Raw genomic sequence first — 21,206 nt, forward strand, 5'->3', positions numbered from 1 at the left:
ATGCAAGTCTATGGGAGGGGGCGTGATGGACGTCACGCCCCCTCCCATAGGCTTGCATTGAGAGGGCATGGCCATGATGTCACAAGCCTCCGCCCCGCATTGCCAGTCATCCGCACGGAGCAAAGTTCACTCCGTGCACCGGATGTCTGGGGTGCCGCAGCCAAGATCGCGGTGGTCTCCAGGATAGGGGATAAGATGTCTACGGGAAGAGTACCCCTTTAAAGTCTTTATGATACAATGGCCTATCATCAGTATATCAGAACAGGTAATGTGCCGCTTCAGTAAAAAAAGGGTACAGGTCCAAAGTGGCTAAGCAACCAATGAACATGTGATCAATGACTACGAGATGGTGTCTTTTAGTAAAGGTGAATCTTACAAATTGTATTTCTTCCAGCACATTCATCAAAAATGTGGGTAAAAGCAGTATATCCTGAGAGAAATGTTTCTCCAATGATATTCTATCAGAGAGCCACAGCTGGTAATGTTACTGTTTCCATAATAATGTTCAGGTCTGTAAAGTGACATTGTCCACCAAATGTGTCCTTTAAACTCTCAGTCCAGGCCTGTAAAAACAACTGCACAGTATGGTAGACCGACTCTGGAATACTGAAAGAATATACCTGCAGTTTATGGAGTCCTATTGTGGAACATGTAGTCTCTACAGAGACATGTTTCAGTGGCGCAAATGACAAACAGTTCTCAAAGTTCCTGGTGGTGTCAAACCAGTAGACAGTAGGGTAATGCAGGAGGAAACCAAATATGGTGCACAGATTCCACTCTGTAGAAGGGATGTCCGCCACAGAAATGGTTCCTGGTAGCTCACTCTGGTAAGGTGTTAGCAGTGTCAGTAGGTCAGAAAGTTGGGACTGTATACTCCCAAGACGATCTTGGGCCAACACTTCAGGGTGGCTGAGTGTAGCAGAGACATCTATTACATGTAACTCCCTACTATTTAGAAGCATCGCTAAGTAAGAGGCTGCCCTTGGCACATTGATGATAAGTATAGTTCCTTCCACGTTAATAATATGTAAAGGCCCCTGAATGAAACCAATCTGATGAAGCTCCTTGAGATATCTTTGGACTTGCAGGATGTCCGCTGCACTTAAGTCATAAAGGAAGCATGGCTTTAAGCCACACTCTACAGCCAGGATTTGAGCAGCAAGCCTTAGTGCAAAAGACTTTTTGCATCCTTTCAGATGTTGTTTAGCAGCAGAGAACAGGTCAGGGATCAGAGACATCGCAACGCTGTATGTTCTTTTGAAGAGTCATTCAGTCTGGAATGATAACACAATAACCATGGATGAAGCAATGGCTTATACCATCAGTGTAACATGTATCATGTGAAGAAATACTTATGAATCAGGAAACCAACTGGATGTTGTGTGACAATGACAGCTATGCCGCTCCACTCTAGTCATCTGCTTACTAGCAACAGCCCAAACATAGCAGACCATTATTGAGGCTTCTGGAGATTTACTTAACCCCTTAAGGACCCAGCCAATTTTCACGTAGGACCCAGCCATTTTTTTGCACATCTGACCACTTTCACTTTAAGCATTAATAACTCTGGGATGCTTTTACCTTTCATTCTGATTCCGAGATTGTTTTTTCATGACATATTCTACTTTATGGTAGTGGTAAAATTTTGTCGATACTTGCATCATTTCTTGGTGAAAAATTCCAAAATGTGATGAAAGAATTGAAAATTTAGCATTTTTTTTTTTTACTTTGAAGTTCTCTGCTTATAAGGAAAATTAATATTCCAAATAAATTATATATTGATTCACATATACAACATGTCTACTTTACGATTTCATCATAAAGTTGACATGTTTTTACTTTTGGAAGACATTCAAATTATAGCAGCAATTTTCAAATTTTTCTCAAAACCAAAATTTTTCAGGGACCAGTTCTGTTTTGAAGTGGATTTGAAGGGCCTTCATATTAGAAATACCCCACAAATGACCCCATTATAAAAACTGCACCCCTCAAAGAATTCAAAATGACATTCAAAAGGTTTGTTTACCCTTTAGGTGTTTCACAGGAACAGCAGCAAATTGAAGGAGAAAATTCAAAATCTTCATTTTTTCAATGACATGTTCTTGTAGACCCAGTTAATGAATTTTTACAAGGGGTAAAAGGAGAGAAATCTTCCTAAAATGTGTAACCCAATTTCTCTCGAGTAAGGAAATACCTCATATGTGTATGTCAAGTGTTCGGCGGGCGCAGTAGAGGGTTCAGAAGGGAAGGAGCGACAATGGGATTTTGGAGAGTGAGTTTTTCTGAAATGGTTTTTGGGGGGCATGTCACATTTAGGAAGCCCCTATGGTGCCAGAACAGCAAAAAAAACAAAAACAAAAAAAAAATAAACCCACATGGCATACTATTTTGGAAACTACACCCCTCAAGGCACGTAACAAGGGGTCCAGTGAGCCTTAACACCCCACAGGTGTTTGATGACTTTTCGTTAAAGTTGGATGTGTAAATGATTTTTTTTCCCACTAAAATGCTAGTGAAAAATGTAACCCCATCTCTTCTGAGTATGGAAGTACCCCATATGTATACGTCAAGTGCTCTGCTGGCGAACTACAATGCTTAGAAGAGAAGGAGCACCATTGAGCTTTTTGAAAGAGAATTTGTTTGGAATGGAAATCAGGGGCCATGTGCATTAACAAAGCCTCCCGTGGTGCCAGAACCGTGGACCCCCCCCCCCACGTGACCCCATTTTGGATACTATACCCCTTACAGAATTTAATAAGGGGTGCAGTGAGTATTTATACCCCACTGGCATTTGACAGATCTTTGGAACAGTGGGCTGTGCAAATGAAAAATAAAATTTTTCATTTTCACGGATCACTGTTCCAAAAGTCAGACACCTGTGGGGCGTAAATGCTCACTGTACCCCTTATAACATTATGTGAGGGGTGTAGTTTCCAAAATGGGGTCACATGTGGGGGGGGTCCATTGTTCTGGAACTATGGGAGCTTTGTAAACACACGTAGCCTTCAATTTCGGACAAATTTTGTCTTCAAAATCCCAATGGCGCGCCTTCTCTTCTGAGCATTGTAGTTTGCCCACAGAGGACTGACCGACCAATGGCAGGCAGTTAGGGGCGGGGGATTCAAGTTCATTTCCCCTGCTCTGCCCACTGATGGAAAACCTGGCAGAGCGGGGGGAACAAGTGCGGCGATGGGGGAGCATGGCCGGCTTACCGGAGCAGCGGCACAGATGTTGAACGGCGGGAGAGGCTGCAGGCTGGAAACTGCGGCAGCGGAGGAGGCTGCAGTGAAGATCACTGGTAAGTAATCTTCACTGTGGCCTTCTAGAAGTTGCAAAACTAGAACTCCCAGCATGACCAGACAGCTTAAGGCCCTCTGGACATGCTGGGAGTTGTAGTTTTGCAACATCTGGAGGGCCACAGTTTGAAGATGTTGCAAAACTACAACACTCAGCATGCTCAGACAGTCCAGACATGCTGGGAGTTGTAGTTCTGTAACATCTGGGCATTCAGATGTTGCAGAACTAAAACTCCCAGCATGCCTGGACAGTCTGGGCATGCTGGGAGTTGTTGCAAAACTACAACTCCCAGCATGCCCAGACTGTCCAGGCATGCTGGGAGTTGTAGTTCTGCAACATCTGAATGCCCAGATGTTACAGAACTACAACTCCCAGCATGTCTGGACTGTCTGAGCATGCTGAGTGTTGTAGTTTTACAACATCTTCAAACTGTGGCCCTCCAGATGTTGCAAAACTACAATTCCCAGCATGCCCAGACAGTCAGGGATGCTGGGCAGGGTAGTTCTGCAACATCTGGCCCTTCAGATGTTGCCGAATTACAACTCCCAGCATGCCTGGACTCTGGAAATGCTTGGAGTTGTAGTTTTGCAACATCTGGAGGGCCACAGATTGGAGACCACAACACAATGGTCTCCAAACTGTTCTTCTCCAGTTGTGGCATAACTACAACTCCTAGCATGCCTTTCGGCTGTCAGTGCATGCTGGGAGTTGTAGTTTTGCAACAGCTGTAGGCACACTGGTTGGGAAACACTGAGCTAGAGTCTGTTTCCTTACTCAGTGGTTCCTCACCAGTGTGCCTAAAGTTGTGGCAAAACTACAACACCCAGCATGTACAGTCTCTGGGAGTTGTAGTTTTGCAACAGCTGGATGTTTGCCCCCCAAACAGGGTACATTCACACAGGCGGGTTTACAGTGAGTTTCCTTGAGCAAGTTTGAGCAGCGGCAAATTTTCTGTCGCAGCTCAAACTCCCAGCGAGGAATCTCACTGTGAACCCCCACTGTGTGATTGTACCCTAAAAACACTACATGCACCCCCTGACACAGTCCCCTCCCTTCCCCAATAAAAATGAATAACATCTCGTATGGCATGGTTTCCTACACGGAGCCTCCAGCTGTTGCAAAACAACAACTCCCAGCATTGCTGGACAGCCATCGACTGTCCTGGCATGCTGCGAGTTTTGCAACAGCTGGAGGTACCCTGTTTGAGAAACACTGCTGTAGGGTATTTTTGGTGGAGGCAAGCACCATGCTTGTTTGCGGGTCTGCCCCTATGCAAATCCCTAATGTAGGCCTCAAATGCGCATGGCGCTCTCTCACTTCAGAGCCCTGTCGTATTTCAAGGCAATAGTTTAGGGCCACATATGGGATATTTCCGTACTCGGAAGAAATTGTGTTACAAGTTTTGAGGGGCTTTTTCTCCTTTTACCCCTTATGAAAAGGTAAAGTTAGGGGCTACACCAGCATATTAGTGTAAAAAAATAAAACATTTTCACAAGAGGTAAAAGGAGAAATAGACCCCAAAATTTGTAATGCAATTGCTCCTGAGTACGAAAATACCCCATATGTGGATGTAAAATGCTGTGGGGTACACAACAAGGCTCAGGAATAAGAGCCCACCATGTACATTTGAGGCCTAAATTGGTGATTTGCACAGGGGTGGCTGATAAGTTACAGCGGTTCTGACATGAACGCAAAAAAGAAAACACCCACATGTGACTGCATTTTGGAAACTACACCCCACGGGTCTTTGACGAATTTTGGTTAAAGCTGGACGTGAAAATAAAAAAAAATGTTTCCCTGAACTGCTGGTGTTACCCCAAATTTTCATTTTCACAAGAGGTAATAGGAAAAAAGCCCCCCAAAATTTGTAACCCCCATCTCTTCTGAGTAAGGAAATACCCCATATGTGGACCTAAAGTGCTCTGCCGGCGCACTACAGGGCTCAGAAGAGAAGGAGCGCCATTGGGCTTTTGGAGAGAGAATTTGGCTGGAATTGAAGGCCATGTGTATTTACAAAGCCCCCCTGCTGCCAGAACAGTAACCCCCCCCCCCCCCACATGTGACCCAATTTTGGAAACTGCACCCCTTACGGAATGTAACGAGGGGTGCTGTGAGCATTTACACCCCACAGGTGTCTGACAGATTTTTTGAACAGTTGAAATTTTAATTTTACGTCCCACTTTAACGAAAGTTTGTCAATCACCTGTGGGGTGTTAAGGCTCACTTTACCCCTTGTTACGTTCCTTGAGGGGTGTAGTTTACAAAATAGTATGCCATGTGTTTTGTTTTTACTTTTCAGGCATCATGGGGGCTTCTTAAATGCGACATGCCCCCCCCCCCCCCCAAACCATTTCAGAAAAATTCTCTCCTAAAGCCCAATCTTGCTCCTTCCCTTCTGAGCCCTCTAGTGAACCCACAGAGCACTTTACATCCACATATGAGGTATTTCCTTACTGGAGAGAAAGGGGGGTTAAAAATTTGGGGGGGCATTTTCTCCTATTACTCTTTGTGAAAATGAAAGGTTTGGGGTAACACCAGCATTTTAGTGTTAAAAATCTAAATTTTCACGTCCCATTTTAACAACAGTTCGTCAATCACCTGTGGAGTATAAGAGCTCACTTTACCCCTTGTTACGTTCCTTGAGGGGTGTTGTTTCCAAAATGTGTGCCATGTGTTTTTTTTTTTTTACTGTTCTGGCATCATGGGAGCTTCCTAAATGCGACATGCCCCCAAAAACCATTTCAGCAAAATTCGCTCTCCAAAAGCCCAATGTCGCTCCTTCTCTTCTGAGCCCTTTAGTGCACCCACAGAGCACTTTACATACACATATGAGGTATTTCCTTACTGAAGAGAAATTTAATTACAAGTTTTAGGGGGCCCTTTTACCCCTTGTAAAAATGGAAAAAAATTCAGATTTTGAGAAAAATTGTTGTTATACTTTGAAGCCCTCTAATGTCTTCAAAAAGTAAAAACATGTCAACTTTATGATGCCAACATAAAGTAGACATATTCTGTTTGTGAATCAATATATAATTTATTTGACATATCCATTTTCCTTACAAGTAGAGTGCTTCAAAGTAAAAAAAAAAAAATGCAAAATTTTCTAATTTCTCCTGAAATTTTTGAATTTTTCACCAAGAAATTAAGTAAGTATTGGCGAAAATTTACCACTAACATAAAGTAGAATATGTCACGAAAAAAAACAATGTTGGGATAAAATTTATAAGTAAAAGCATCCCACAGTTATTAATGCATAAAATGATAGTGGTCAGATTTGCAAAAAATTCTCTTGTCCTTAGGGTCAAAATGGTCTTCGTCCCCAAGGGGTTAAAGGAGAACTGTAGTGCAATATAAATTATCCCCTATCCAAAGGTAGTTCATTCTGGTGGGGCCGTGTTGTCCACAGCAGGAAACAGGGGCAGACACGCCCCCCTCCATGTATCTCTATGGGACACATAGAGGGGGAATGTTAGCCTCCATGTCATGCGGGGATGGAACGCCCCCTTCCAGCATACTGCCGTGGCCCCGTACAGGATATCGCAGGGGGCCCCAGTGCTCGGACCCCCCGCGATCTATAACTTATCCTCTATCCCCCCCCCCCCCGCTGCACGATTGCGGTGGAGTGATCCATTCTGAGGTAGCGGAGGGTTTACTTCTCTTGCTTCTGCGGCTCTGTGATTGATAGACCCTGGCTGGACCAGGGCATAGCACAAAGATCAATGGAGTTCTATGGAACTACATTGATCTGTATTAGGAGTATAATTATCCTTCTAAAAGTCCCCTAAGGGGCTAATAAAGTGTAAAAAATATATATAAATAAAAAAAAAAACATTATCCCCTTCCATATTAAAAGTTTAAATCACCCCCCTTTTCCCAAATTCCATATAAAAGTATAGCATTAATTAAACCACATGGTCAATGGTGTATACATAGGAGAGCAAAGTCCAAAGCAGCGTATTTTCAGTCACTTTATATACCCTAAAACATTTATAAAAAGCAATCAAAAAGTTCCATTAAAACAAAAATGGTACCAATAAAAACTTAAGATCACAGTGCAAAAAATGAGCCCTGTATGCAGAAAAATTTAAAGAGCACCTTTCATCAACTAAAGTTTCCCTAATCCCCCTCCCATCTGTCCGACTCGAACTATCTCTATCCCTGTATTTATTTTTGTTTAAAACCCCATGTATATACCTTTTTCATAGCATCTTCGGTAGCTCAGTGTTGAGCAGTATACGAGGGCAGGAAGTGGGCGTGGCCCGGCAGGCGCGACGTCATCCGAAGCCTGGTCGGGCCAGCATCCGCCCTTCTTCCTGTATGCTGCGCTCCGTTTCTGGAGCGCGCATACAGGTGGAGTACAGGGGAGGGCCGGTGTGAGGTGGATTTTTGCGCCCCCGTCAATTCTTGTGTTCGCTCCTCCCCCAGCTCTCCTAAAATTTCCGAAACTAGAGGGGGGAGGGCAGAGCAAGGGGAGAGAGGAGGTACACGCCCCCTCCCTCCTCTCCCCGAGCTGAGGATGCAGATCTTCACGGGGAGAAGTACACGCCCCCTCCCTCCTCTCCAGATCTCCATGGAAAGCCAGAGCAGGGGGAGAGAGGAGCTCGGCTAGAGCAGGTCTAGCAGCCAGAACACTGTTCCTCATCTCCCCCGCCTGAGCTCTGACTGTGGTTACTGTACACATGCTAGAGATTCATACACTGCAGGGACTGGGAATAAATCTCTGCCTGGGGATGATTTCTATGTGAGGAGGAGGGGGTCCCTGTTATGTGTGTGTATGCTGGGAGTTTTAGTCCCTGTTAGATGTGTGTGTGTATGCTGGGAGTTGTAGTCCCTGTTATGTGTGTGTGTATGCTGGGAGTTTTAGTCCCTGTTAGGTGTGTGTGTGTATATATGCTGGCAGTTGTAGTCCCTGTTAGGTGTGTGTGTATGCTGGGAGTTGTAGTCCCTGTTAGATGTGTGTGTGTGTGTGTATGCTGGGAGTTGTAGTCCATGTTAGATGTGTGTGTATGCTGGGAGTTGTAGTCCCTGTTAGGTTTGTGTGTGTATGCTGGGAGTTGTAGTCCCTGTTATGTGTGTGTATGCTGTGAGTTGTAGTCCCTGTTATGTGTGTGTATGCTGTGAGTTGTAGTCCGTGTTAGGTGTGTGTGTATGCTGAGAGTTGTAGTCCCTGTTAGGTGTATGTATGCTGGGAGTTGTAGTACCTGTTAGGTGTGTGTGTATGTTGGGAGTTGTAGTCCATGTTAGGTGTGTGTGTGTATGCTGGGAGTTGTAGTCCATGTTATATGTGTGTATGCTGGGAGTTGTAGTACCTGTTAGGTATGTGTGCATGTTGGGAGTTGTAGTCCCTGTTAGGTGTGTGTGTGTGTGTATGCTGGGAGTTGTAGTCCCTGTTATATGTGTGTATGCCGGGAGTTGTAGTACCTGTTAGGTGTGTGTGTATGTTGGGAGTTGTAGTCCCTGTTAGGTGTGTGTGTATGCTGGGAGTTGTAGTCCATGTTATATGTGTGTATGCCGGGAGTTGTAGTACCTGTTAGGTATGTGTGCATGTTGGGAGTTGTAGTCCCTGTTAGGTGTGTGTGTGTGTATGCTGGGAGTTGTAGTCCCTGTTATATGTGTGTATGCCGGGAGTTGTAGTACCGGTTAGGTGTGTGTGTGTATGTTGGGAGTTGTAGTCCCTGTTAGGTGTGTGTGTGTGTATGCTGGGAGTTGTAGTCCCTGTTAGGTGTGTATGCTGGGAGTTGTAGTCCCTGTTAGGTGTGTGTGTATGCTGGGAGTTTTAGTCCCTTTTACGTGTGTGTGTGTGTGTGTGTGTGTGTGTGCGTGTTGGGAGTTGTAGTCCCTGTTAGGTGTGTGTGTGTCTGTATATATGCTGGCAGTTGTAGTCCCTGTTAGGTGTGTGTGCATATATGCTGGGAGTTGTAGTCCCTGTTAGGTGTGTGTATTCTGGGAGTTGTAGTCCCTGTTAGGTGTGTGTGTGTGTATGCTGGGAGTTGTAGTCCCTGTTAGGTGTATGTGTATGCTGGGAGTTGTAGTCCCTGTTAGGTGTGTGTGTGTATATGTATGCTGTGAGTTGTAGTCCCTGTTAGGTGTGTATGTGTGTGTATGCTGTGAGTTGTAGTCCCTGTTAGGTGTGTGTGTACGCTGGGAGTTGTAGTCTCTGTTAGGTGTATGTATGCTGGGAGTTGTAGTCTCTGTTAGGTGTATGTATGCTTGTAGTTGTAGTCCCTGTAAGGTGTGTGTATGCTGTGAGTTGTAGTCCCTGTTAGGTAGGTGTGTGTATGCTGGGAGTTGTAGTCCCTGTTATATGTGTGTATCCCGGGAGTTGTAGTACCTGTTAGGTGTGTGTATGTTGGGAGCTGTAGTCCCTGTTAGGTGTGTGTGTATGCTGGGAGTTGTAGTCCCTGTTAGGTGTGTGTGTATGCTGGGAGTTGTAGTCCCTGTTAGGTGTGTGTGTATGCTGGGAGTTGTAGTCCCTGTTAGGTGTGTGTGTATGCTGGGAGTTGTAGTCCCTGTTAGGTGTGTGTGTATGCTGGGAGTTTTAGTCCCTGTTAGGTGTGTGTGTATGCTGGGAGTTGTAGTCCCTGTTAGGTGTGTGCATGCTTGGAGTTGTAGTCCCTGTTAGGTGTGTGTATGTGTTTGTATGCTGGCAGTTGTAGTCCCTGTTAGGTGTGTGTATACTGGGAGTTGTAGTCCCTGTTAAGTGTGTGTGTGTATGCTGGGAGTTGTAGTCCCTGTTAGGTGTGTGCGTCTGTATGCTGGGAGTTGTAGTCCTTGTTAGGTGTGTGTATGCAAGTGTTTCCCAACCAGGGCATGCTGGGAGTTGTAGATTTGCAACAACTGGAGACACCCTGGTTGGGAAACATTGGTGTATGCCCTGTATCGGTGTGGTGAACTACAACTCCCAGGAGACTACCGAGGCAGCTGCTGGTGATATACCACAGACTGAAGACTCATGAATGACACATGCCGGGAGTTGTAGTCCCTTGTGTGTGTATGCTAGTGTTTCCCAAGCAGGGCTGAGTTATATTAGTGTGCTGTCTATAACGCAGGTTTCCTCAGGCTGCAAGGGGGGGGGGGGGGGGGTGCGAACTGCTCGGGCTGGTTTCCGCTTTTTCATGGAGTGTTCATTAGCCCCATAAAGGGGACATAGAGATGCACGGGGTTGATACAGGGAAGCAGAAATGCACGGGGTTCATACAGGGAAGCAGAGATGTACGGGGGTTCATAGAGGAAGCAGAGATGCACGGGGTTCATACAAGGAAGCAGAGATATACAGGGGTTCATAGAGGAAGCAGAGATGCACAGGGTTCATACAAGGAAGCAGAGATGCACGGGGTTCATACAGGGAAGCAGAGATGCACGGGGTTCATACAAGGAAGCAGAGATGCACAGGGTTCATACAAGGAAGCGGAGATGCACAGGGTTCATACAAGGAAGCGGAGATGCACAGGGTTCATACAGGGAAGCAGAGATGCACGGGGTTCATACAGGGAAGCAGAGATGCACGGGGTTCATACAGGGAAGCAGAGATGCACGGGGTTCATACAGGGAAGCAGAGATGCACGGGGTTCATACAGGGAAGCAGAGATGCACGGGGTTCATACAGGGAAGCAGAGATGCACGGGGTTCATACAGGGAAGCAGAGATGCACGGGGTTCATACAGGGAAGCAGAGATGCACGGGGTTCATACAGGGAAGCAGAGATGCCCCGGGTTAATACAGGGAAGCAGAGATGCACGGGGTCCATACAGGGAAGCAGAGATGCACGGGGTTCATACAGGGAAGCAGAGATGCACGGGGTTCATACAGGGAAGCAGAGATGCACGGGGTTCATACAGGGAAGCAGAGATGCACGGGGTTTATACAGGGAAGCAGAGATGCACAGGGTTCATACAGGGAAGCAGAGATGCACGGGGTTCATACAGGGAAGCAGAGATGCCCCGGGTTAATACAGGGAAGCAGAGATGCACGGGGTCCATACAGGGAAGCAGAGATGCACAGGGTTCATACAGGGAAGGAGAGATGCATGGGGTTCGTACAGGGAAGCAGAGATGCACGGGGTTCGTACAGGGAAGCAGAGATGCACGGAGTTCGTACAGGGAAGCAGAGATGCACGGGGTTCGTACAGGGAAGCAGAGATGCATGGGGTTCGTACAGGGAAGCAGAGATGCACAGGGTTTGTACAGTGGTCTTCGTGTCAGCGTTCATTGTACTGCAGCTTTGAGAGAAAATCATGTCAGGAGGGACGTACAGGAAAAATAACTCTGTAGCATGTACAGCTTCATCCGTTTTCTCCTCCTTCTCAATTTCCCCTGGATGAAGCTGTACATGCTACAGAGTTATTTCTCCTGTACGTCCCTCCTGACATGATTTTCTCTCAAAGCTGCAGTACAATGAACGCTGACATGAAGACCTCTGTACAAACCCCGTGCATCTCTGCTTCCCTGTATGAACCCCGTGCATCTCTGCTTCCCTGTATGAACCCCGTGCATCTCTGCTTCCCTGTATGAACCCCGTGCATCTCTGCTTCCCTGTATGAACCCCGTGCATCTCTGCTTCCCTGTATGAACCCTGTGCATCTCTGCTTCCCTGTATGAACCCCGTGCATCTCCGCTTCCCTGTATGAACCCCGTGCATCTCCGCTTCCCTGTATGAACCCCGTGCATCTCTGCTTCCCTGTACGGACCCCGTGCATCTCTGCTTCCCTGTACGGACCCCGTGCATCTCTGCTTCCCTGTACGGACCCCGTGCATCTCTGCTTCCCTGTACGAACCCCGTGCATCTCTGCTTCCCTGTATGAACCCCGTGCATCTCTGCTTCCCTGTATGAACCCCGTGCATCTCTGCTTCCCTGTATGATCCCCGTGCATTTCTACGTCCCGGTATGAACGCTGACCTAGAAATGTACAGGGTTCATACAGTGATATTCATGTCCTGTACAAACCCCATTCATTTCTATGTCCTTTTTATGGGGCTAATGAACACCCCATGAAAAAGCGGAAACCAGCCCGTGCAGTTCGCCCTCCCCTTGCAGCCTGAGGAAACCTGCGTTATACACAGCACACTAATATATATATATACACATAGGTATATATATATATATATATATATACACACACAGCATTATACACAGAACACTAATATAACTCAGCACTGGTTGGGATACACTGGCATACACACACAAAAGGGACTACAACTCCCAGCATGTGTCATTTAGGAGTCTTCAGTCTGTGGTATATCACCAGCAGCTGCCTCTGTAGTCTCCTGGGAGTTGTTCCCCACACCGATACAGGGCATACACCAGTGTTGCGAAACAAAGGCATACACACACCTAACAGGGACTACAACTTCCAGCATACACACACCTAACAGGCACTACAACTCCCAGCATACACACACACCTAACAGGGACTACGACTCCCAGCACACACACACACACACACACACACACACCTAACAGGAACTACAACTCCCAGCATACACACACCTTACAGGGACTACAACTCCCAGCATATACACACACACACACACACACACACACACCTAACAGGGACTACAACTCCCAGCATAAACACACACCTAACAGGGACTACAACTCCCAGCATACACACACACTTAACAGGGACTACAACTCCCAGCATACACACACACCTAACAGGGACTACAACTCCCAGCACACACACACACACCTAACAGGAACTACAACTCCCAGCATACACACACCTTACAGGGACTACAACTCCCAGCATATACACACACACACCTAACAGGGACTACAACTCCCAGCATACACACACACCTAACAGGGACTACAACTCCCAGCACACACACACACACACACCTAACAGGGACTAATACTCCCAGCATACAGACACACACACACACACACACACACCTAAAAGGGACTACAACTCCCAGCATACGCACACACCTAACAGGGACTACAACTCCCAACATACACACATAACAGGGACTACAACTCCCAGCACACACACACCTAACAGGGACTACAACTCCCAGCATACATACACACACCTAACAGGGACTACAACTCCCATCCTACACACACACCTAACAGGGACTACAACTCCCAGCATACACACACACACACACCTAACAGGGACTACAACTCCCAGAATACACACACACACATAACAGGGACTACAAATCCCAGCATACACACAGACCATTCATGCTGGGAGTTGTAGTTATGCAATAGCTGGAGGCACATTGGTTGTGTACCACAGAGTTTGTTACTTAACTCAGTGTTTTGTAACCAGTGTGCCTCCAGCTGTTGCAAAACTAGAACTCCCAGCATGTACAGTCTCTCATTGCATGCTGGGAGTTGTATTTTTGCAACAGCTGGAGGCACACTGGTAGCGAAACACTGAGTTAGGACACAAACTCTGTTTCACAACCAATGTGTCTCCAGCTGTTGCAAAACTGCAACACTCAGCATGCATTAACAGTCAAAGGGCATGCTGAGAGTTGTAATTTTGCAACAGCTGGATGCACACTTTTTCATAGAAAAAATGTGCCTCCAGCTGTTGCAAAACTACAACTCCCAGAATGCCCTTTGGTTGTGCACGCTGAGAGTTTTTGCTAAGCAACAGCAGGAGGTGAACAGGCCTCACCTCCTGCTGTATACTGCCATCTGTCCTGTTGGGACCGCCACCGCTCCTGTCCAATGCCAACGCTCCTGAGGGGACCCCCGCTGGGCCAGGGAAAGGTAGGAGACCCTCACCTGCCCCCCCCCCCCCCCCCCGATCACCGTCCAACAGGGTAGTGATTGGTCGGTCATTCCGACTTATCAATCACGTGATCGTGAGGTGGCACCTGTGCCACCTTACTCCTGCTGGGTAAGGGAGAATGGGGCTGTCTTCACCCTATTTTTTTTTCCGGTTCACCGGAGACGTGCTTGACCCGGAATCGCCGGTTTGATTTTGTCGTACTTCTGGAAAAAATCATAACTACATGCAGGAAAATGTATACATTTAAAATTGTCATCTTCTGACCTCTATAACTTTTTTTTATTTTTCTGCGTATGTGGCGGTATGAGAGCTAATTTTTTGCACTGTGATCTGAAGTTTTTAGCGGTACCATTTTTGTATTGTTCTGAATTTTTGATTGCTTTTTATTCATTTTTTCATGATATAAAAGTGACCAAAAATGCACTATTTTGGACTTTGGATTTTTTTTTGCATGTACGCCATTGACCATGAGGTTTAATTAATTATATATTTTTATAATTCTGACATTTCCACAAGCGGCAATACCACATATGTTTATTTTTATTTACACAGTTTTTTTTTTTTAGATGGGAAAAGGGGGGTGATTCAAACATTTATTAGGGGAGGGGTTAAATGATCTTTATTTACTTTTTTTTCACTTTTTTTTTTTGCAATGTTATAGCTCCCATAGGGGACTATAACACTGCACACACTGATCTATTACATTGATCAATGATTTCTCATAGGAAACCACTGATCGATGATTCTGCCGCTTGACTGCTTGTGCCTGGATCTCAGGCACTGAGCAGTCATTCGGCGATCGGACAGTGAGGAGGAAGGTAGGGACCCTCCTTGTGTTCTCCAGCTGTTCGGGAAACCGTGATTTCGCCGTGATGGTCCCGAACAGCCATCTGAGCTGAGGTTTACTTTCACTTTAGACGTGGCGATCAACTTTGAATGCCGCATCTAAAGGGTTAATAGTGCACAGCCTCGCGTTATAGAAAGGGAGTGGACTCAGGGCGTACAGGTACGCTCTGGATCCTTAAAAGGTTAAGGGTCTATTCACACGTACAGTATCCTGCACAGATTTGATGCACAGGATTTTAAGGGGATTGGAAAACATTTTTTTTTTAAATCACAACTGGTGCCAGAATATTGAACAGATTTGTAAATTACTTCTATTAAAAAAATCACAATCCTTTCAGTACTTATTAGCTGCTGTATACTACAGAGGTTCTTTTCTTTTTGAATTTCCTTTCTGTTTCACCATAGTGCTCTATGCTGACACCTCTGTCCATGTCAGGAGCTGTCCAGAGCAAGAGAGGTTCACTTTGAGGATTTCCTCCTACTCTGGACAGTTCCTGACATGGATGAGGTGTCAGCCTTATGCTGTCAAGGTGTGCTGGGAGTTGTAGAGGCACCCTTGCAACTCCCAGCATGACCGGACAGCAAATAGCTTACAAGGCATGCTGGGAGTTGTAGTCTTGGTACTGCTGGAGGGACCACTGAAAAGGCATGTTGGAAGTTGTAGTCTTGCAACAGCTGAAGGCACCCCTGCAACTCCCAGCATGACCGGACAGCATAAGGCTGTCAGGTAGGGTTGCCACCTTTGTTGCAAAAAAATTAGCATAATTAATTATATATGCGTGACATCACAGGATACACATATGCGGGGGAATTTATCCCCTATAACTTTTTTATTTCTCCTTATACGGGCCTGAATGAGGGCTCATTTTTTTGTGCCCCGGTCTGTAGTTTTCACAGTACTATTTTTGTTTTGATGTGACTTTTTGACTTTTTTTTAAATTAAATTCAAGAGTTGCAGTTAGATACTAACTACAACTCCCAGCATGCCCTGATACAGCCTGTGACTCAGCAGCTGCCCCAAACAAAAACTACAACTCCCAGCATGTTGAACTATATAGTAGTATATAGTATAGGTCAGTGTTTCCCAACCAGGGGTGCCTCCAGCTGCTGCAAAACTACAACTCCCAGCATGTTGGACTGTATAGTAGTATACAGTATAGGTCAGTGTTTTCCAACCAGGGGCACCTCCAGCTGTTGCAAAACTACAACTCCCAGCATGTTGGACTATATAGTAGTATATAGTATAGGTCAGTGTTTGCCAACCAGGGGTGCCTCCAGCTGCTGCAAAACTACAACTCCCAGCATGTTGGACTGTATAGTAGTATACAGTATAGGTCAGTGTTTTCCAACCAGGGGCACCTCCAGCTGTTGCAAAACTACAACTCCCAGCATGTTGGACTATATAGTATAGGTCAGTGTTTCCCAACCAGGGGCACCTCCAGCTGTTGCACAACTACAACTTACAACATGTTGGACTATATAGTAGTATATAGTATAGATCAGTGTTTCCCAACTCTGGGTGCCTCCAGCTGTTGCAAAACTACAACCCCCAGTATGCCCGGACAGCCGCTGGCTGTCAGAGCATGCTGGGAGTTGTAATTTTGCAACAGCTGGAGACACTCTGGTTGGGAAACACTGGCATAGATTATGGTACAACATTCCGGGAGTTGAAGGATTGGTTGGATAAATACCGGACATTGCATTGCCGGTATTTTTAATATAAAATACTGGCCAGGTGGCAACCCTACTGTCAGGGATGTAGTGTTGCAACAGCTGGAGACACCCTGTGAGACAATGTTGTTTTATAGGGAAAGCTTAGTGTTTTACCATTTTCAGATGATGTTACTTCTTCCTCCACGCTCCGGCCCCTACACTGTAGTAAGCAGTGTGATTACATTGCAGCGTGCTCTCCTATTGGACAGGGGAGAACATGTGGTGAGGATGGGAGGGGATGATGACATGAGAGGGAGCTGAGGGCGGCACTTCATTATAATTTCCTTTTGGGGGAGAGCAGGGGGAGGGCAGCAGTTTACAGGAAGTAGGAGCAGGGAATCATGGGAAATGTAGTCTCTATGCTGCTTACTCCTTTGGGCGGCAATTACTGGAGAACGGCTGGACCAATTTGGACAAATGAGGTATTGTTGGAAAGGTCTTCATGGCCACCACTTGTGGCTATGTTCCGAAAACTCATAGGGGGAGATTTATCAAAACCTGTCCAGAGGAAAAGTTGCCCAGTTGCCCATAGCAACAAAGCAGATCGCTTCTTTCATTTTTAGCAAGGCCTCTGCAAAATGAAAGAAGCGATCTGATTGGTTGCTATGTGCAACTGGGCAACTTTTCCTTTGCATAGGTTTTGATAAATCTACCCCATAGTGAACAGAACAGTAGCCAAGAATTCTTGCTACCTTATCATTAATTCTTTAAGGACCGGGGTTTTTCCGTTTTTGCATTTTCGTTTTTTGCTCCTTGCCTTTAAAAAATCATAACTCTTTCAATTTTGCACCTACAAATCCATATGATGGCTTATTTTTTGCGCCACCAATTCTACTTTGTAATGACATCAGTCATTTTACCCAAGAATCTACGAGACGGAAAAAAATCATTGCGCGACAAAATTTGAAGAAAAAACACAATTTTTTTACTTTTGGGGGCTTCCGTTTCTACGCAGTAAATTTTTCGGTAAAAATTACATATTCTCTTTATTCTGACCCCTATAAGGTTTTTTTTATTTTTTCGTGTACGGGGCGGTATGAGGGCTTTTTTTTTGCACCATGATCTGAATATTTTAGCTGTACCATTTTTGTATATTGATCAGACTTTTTGATCACTTTTTATAATTTTTTTCATGATATCAAAAGTGACTAGAGATGAGCGAACTTACAGTAAATTCGATTTGTCACGAACTTCTCGGCTCGGCAGTTGCTGACTTTATCCTGCATAAATGAGTTCAGCTTTCAGGTGCTCCGGTGGGCTGGAAAAGGTGGATACAGTCTTAGGAAAGAGTCTCCTAGGACTGTATCCACCTTTTCCAGCCCACGGGAGCACCTGAAAGCTGAACTAATTTATGCAGGATAAGTCATCAACTGCCGAGCCAAGAAGTTCGTGACGAATCAAATTTACTGTAAATTCGCTCATCTCTAAAAGTGACCAAAAATACGCTATTTGGGATTTTTTTTTGCGCATACAGCATTGACTGTGTAGTTTAATTAACGATATATTTTTATAATTCGGACATTTCCGCACGTGGCGATACCACATATGTTTATTTTTATTTACACAGTTGTTTTTTTTATGGGAAAAGGGGGGTGATTCAAACTTTTATTAGGGAAGGGGTTAAATGATCTGTATTAACTTTTTTTTTCCATTTTTTTTTTTGCAATGTTATAGCTCCCATAGGGGGCTATAACACTGCACACACTGATCTTTTACATTGATCAATGGTTTCTCATAGGAAACCATTGATCGATGATTCTGCTGCTTGACTGCTCATGCCTGGATCTCAGGCGCTGAGCAGTCATTCGGCAATCGGACACCAGGAGGCAGGTAAGGGGACCCTCCTCGTGTCCTACAGCTGTTTGGGATGCCTCGATTTCACTGCGGCGGTCCCGAACAGCCCCCTGAGCTAGTCGAGGGTAGTTTAGTTTCATTTTAGACATGGCGATCAACTTTGAACACCGCATCTAAAGGGTTAATAGCGCGCGGCACAGCGATCAGTGCCACGCGCTATTAGCCGCGGGTCCCAGCTGTTGTTAAAGGCCGGGCCCGATCCGCTATGGCCCCGTCATGGCCCCGCATTATAGAAAGGGAAAGGACCCAGGATGTATAGATACGCCCGTGGTCCTTAACAGGGACATCTGCCTCCTATGACATCATAAGGGGGGAAAAACAACCCATAGGAAGTGCTCTAAAATATAACTTTTAATGGTATACTTGTAAAATCCACCAGTAGTGACCCATAAAATAGAATTAAATGTAATAATGCACCAATATATAGTTCAAAGCCCAACGCATTTCCACTGTATCTAGCAGTTTCCTCATGGGACAACTATTATAGGTACATTGACTCATATGGTTAGGATTCGCACCATCTGAGTGCAATTTAAGCCTTAGTTAAATGCAGCTATTGATATACATGTATTGCCGTGGCAACAACGATACTGTTAGATTCATAAATATACATTTTTTTTATTATTTTTTTTTATTTCGTAAATAGGTATTGCTGTGGCAACTATCTAGCTGTGAAGATTTATCATCTGAACCTTCTGTAGGGTCTATATTTACTACAGACCTATTAATACATCTGCCGCCTAACCTATTGTGGGGGCTGCCTAATGTGCCTAAACCTAATGTGTATATGTGGTGACCCAGTACAGAATATCATATCCTGCCATCCTGTATGGCAGATGTTGCCTTCAGTGTCCATCATGGGCCCACACAGTATACAGTAATGTTATGATATGGTTAATGTTCTGGAATTTTCCATGTAACTGTTGCTTTAATACTGTTGTTAGGGAGTGTGAAGGAGTTGAATCAGGTGAATCAGGTGATCTGCTCAGTGGGAGTCCTCAGAATTGCCCCCATATATACATATATAGAGTAGGGGGGGAGGAGTCTGCCAGTTTTTAGTTTCACTTTGTTTTGTGATCAGTCTTGCTCCAGTCCTGTTGTGAGCTGAACTCCTGAGGTACAGTCTTGGAGAAAGTCTGAAGAGAGTGTGAGGAGATCTGAGGAGGCCTCAATCTAACAAGGTTTACTGTGAACCTACCTTTGCACCAATCAAAGCTGTAACAGATTTGACCATCTATTCTGCCTCAGTAAAGCCATTTTTCAGTAACCTTGTGTCAGAGTATTTATTGCCCCGTGCCTGGCACAGGAGAAGCTGGCTCAAACTCGGATGGTGCTAACTGTGCCCTGGCATCACGAAAAGGTTAACTGCACATTATCCTCACCCAACACCCCATATAGGAGTGTACAGACTAATCAAAAAAAAAATAATTACATATTTGATATTGCTGCGTGGGTAACTGTCTGAACTATTAAAATATATTGTTAATGATCTGTACAGCAACCAACATAAACGTAAGTCCAAAATTGCTGCTTTTTGGTCACATCACATCCTAGAAACAGTTTAAATATGGCTTTTTTTTTTGTCATTTAGGTGTTTTTTTTCCGATTAATTGAATTATCATTTAAATTATCGACAACTAATCGATTATTAAAATAATTGTTAGCTGCAGCCCTAGTCTGAACCATTTAACATATCGAATAAATCTTAAGCAGGTTTACTCTTCAAATTCAGTGGGATTTTTTTAAATTGAGATGAAGTGGAATTATAATTGGTTTCTATGAAATGACAAGGGGATGACAGAATCGAATGCCCATAGACTATAATGGAAAGCAAAATGCGATGTGGAGTCTAAACTAGGGATCGACCGATTATCAGTTTGGCCAATATTGTCGGCTGATAATCGCGATTTTGGACATTATCGGTATCAGCAATTACCTTGCCGATATGCCGATAATGCCCCCCCGCCCCGCCCCCCGGGCGAGAGACGACCATCACCGCCGCTGCCCCATTGCCTCCCCCCATCCTCTGCCCACATACCACCGCCGCTGCCCCATTGCCTCCCCCATCCTCTGCCCACATACCGCCGCCCCATCACCCCCCCCCCATCCTCTGCCCACACACCGTCGCCGCCGCCCCATCCCCGGTGTTATAATTACCTGTTCCCGGGGGTCCGCGATCCTTCTGGCTCCTGCGCTATTGCTGTGCGCTGCGCTACGTAATGACGAGGGACGTCACCGTCAGTGCGCACAGTGACAGCGCAGGACGCGGACGGAGTCAGAAGGATCGCGGACCCCAGGATGGGGGAGGCAATGGGGCATCGGAGGTATGTGGGCAGAGGATAGGGGGAAGCAATGGGGCAGCGGCGGTATGTGGGCAGAGGATGGGGGGGAAGGCGATGGGGCAACTGTGGTGGTTAGACTCAGGACCCCAGGACAGGCAGGGGGAAAGAAGCGGGTGGCGGCGGTCTCTGGCACCGTAAAAGCCGCTGCAGTTCATTGATTTAAAGCGCCTGCTTTAAATCATTGATCTGCAACGGCCTCTGCCCCGCCAGGGGGGGGGGGGGGTTTGAAATAGCCGATAACTTATACCAGAATATCTGTATAAGTTATCGGCTATCGGCCTGAAAGGCGACAGATTATCGGTATCGACCCAAAAAAATCGATATCGGTCGATCCCTAGTCTAAACCATTTAACATATCAAATTAAAATTTACCACATGTATTCCTCAAGTATAGTAGCACATTG

At 45.5% G+C, this 21,206-nt stretch overlaps 2 protein-coding genes across 8 annotated transcripts in view; one reads left to right on the forward strand and one right to left on the reverse strand.

Moving 5' to 3' along the window:
- Positions 1-340: 340 nt before the first annotated feature.
- C2H1orf74 (chromosome 2 C1orf74 homolog) overlaps positions 341-21,206 on the reverse strand; it is an 87,301-nt gene continuing 66,435 nt past the window's right edge. For 4 of the 7 annotated variants that reach the window (XM_056558972.1, XM_056558973.1, XM_056558970.1 and 1 more), the window contains one exon: positions 341-1,274. In XM_056558972.1, the coding sequence (XP_056414947.1) occupies positions 462-1,238 (777 nt within the window). In that variant the 5' untranslated portion in view covers positions 1,239-1,274 and the 3' untranslated portion in view covers positions 341-461. Of the gene's footprint in view, positions 1,275-16,720; positions 16,805-19,658; positions 19,913-21,206 lie in introns of those variants that run through there. The other 3 variants (XM_056558969.1, XM_056558968.1, XM_056558975.1) reach the window with 2 other exon arrangements.
- The window catches only part of LOC130356872 (interferon regulatory factor 6-like), a 50,164-nt gene continuing 45,684 nt past the window's right edge, over positions 16,727-21,206 (forward strand). The window contains exon 1 of the mRNA XM_056558946.1: positions 16,727-17,028. Within this exon, the coding sequence (XP_056414921.1) occupies positions 16,948-17,028 (81 nt within the window). The 5' untranslated portion in view covers positions 16,727-16,947. The remainder of the gene's footprint in view (positions 17,029-21,206) is intronic.

Source organism: Hyla sarda, chromosome 2 (genome assembly GCF_029499605.1).
Source record: "Hyla sarda isolate aHylSar1 chromosome 2, aHylSar1.hap1, whole genome shotgun sequence".
In the NCBI taxonomy this organism is placed as follows: domain Eukaryota; kingdom Metazoa; phylum Chordata; class Amphibia; order Anura; family Hylidae; genus Hyla; species Hyla sarda.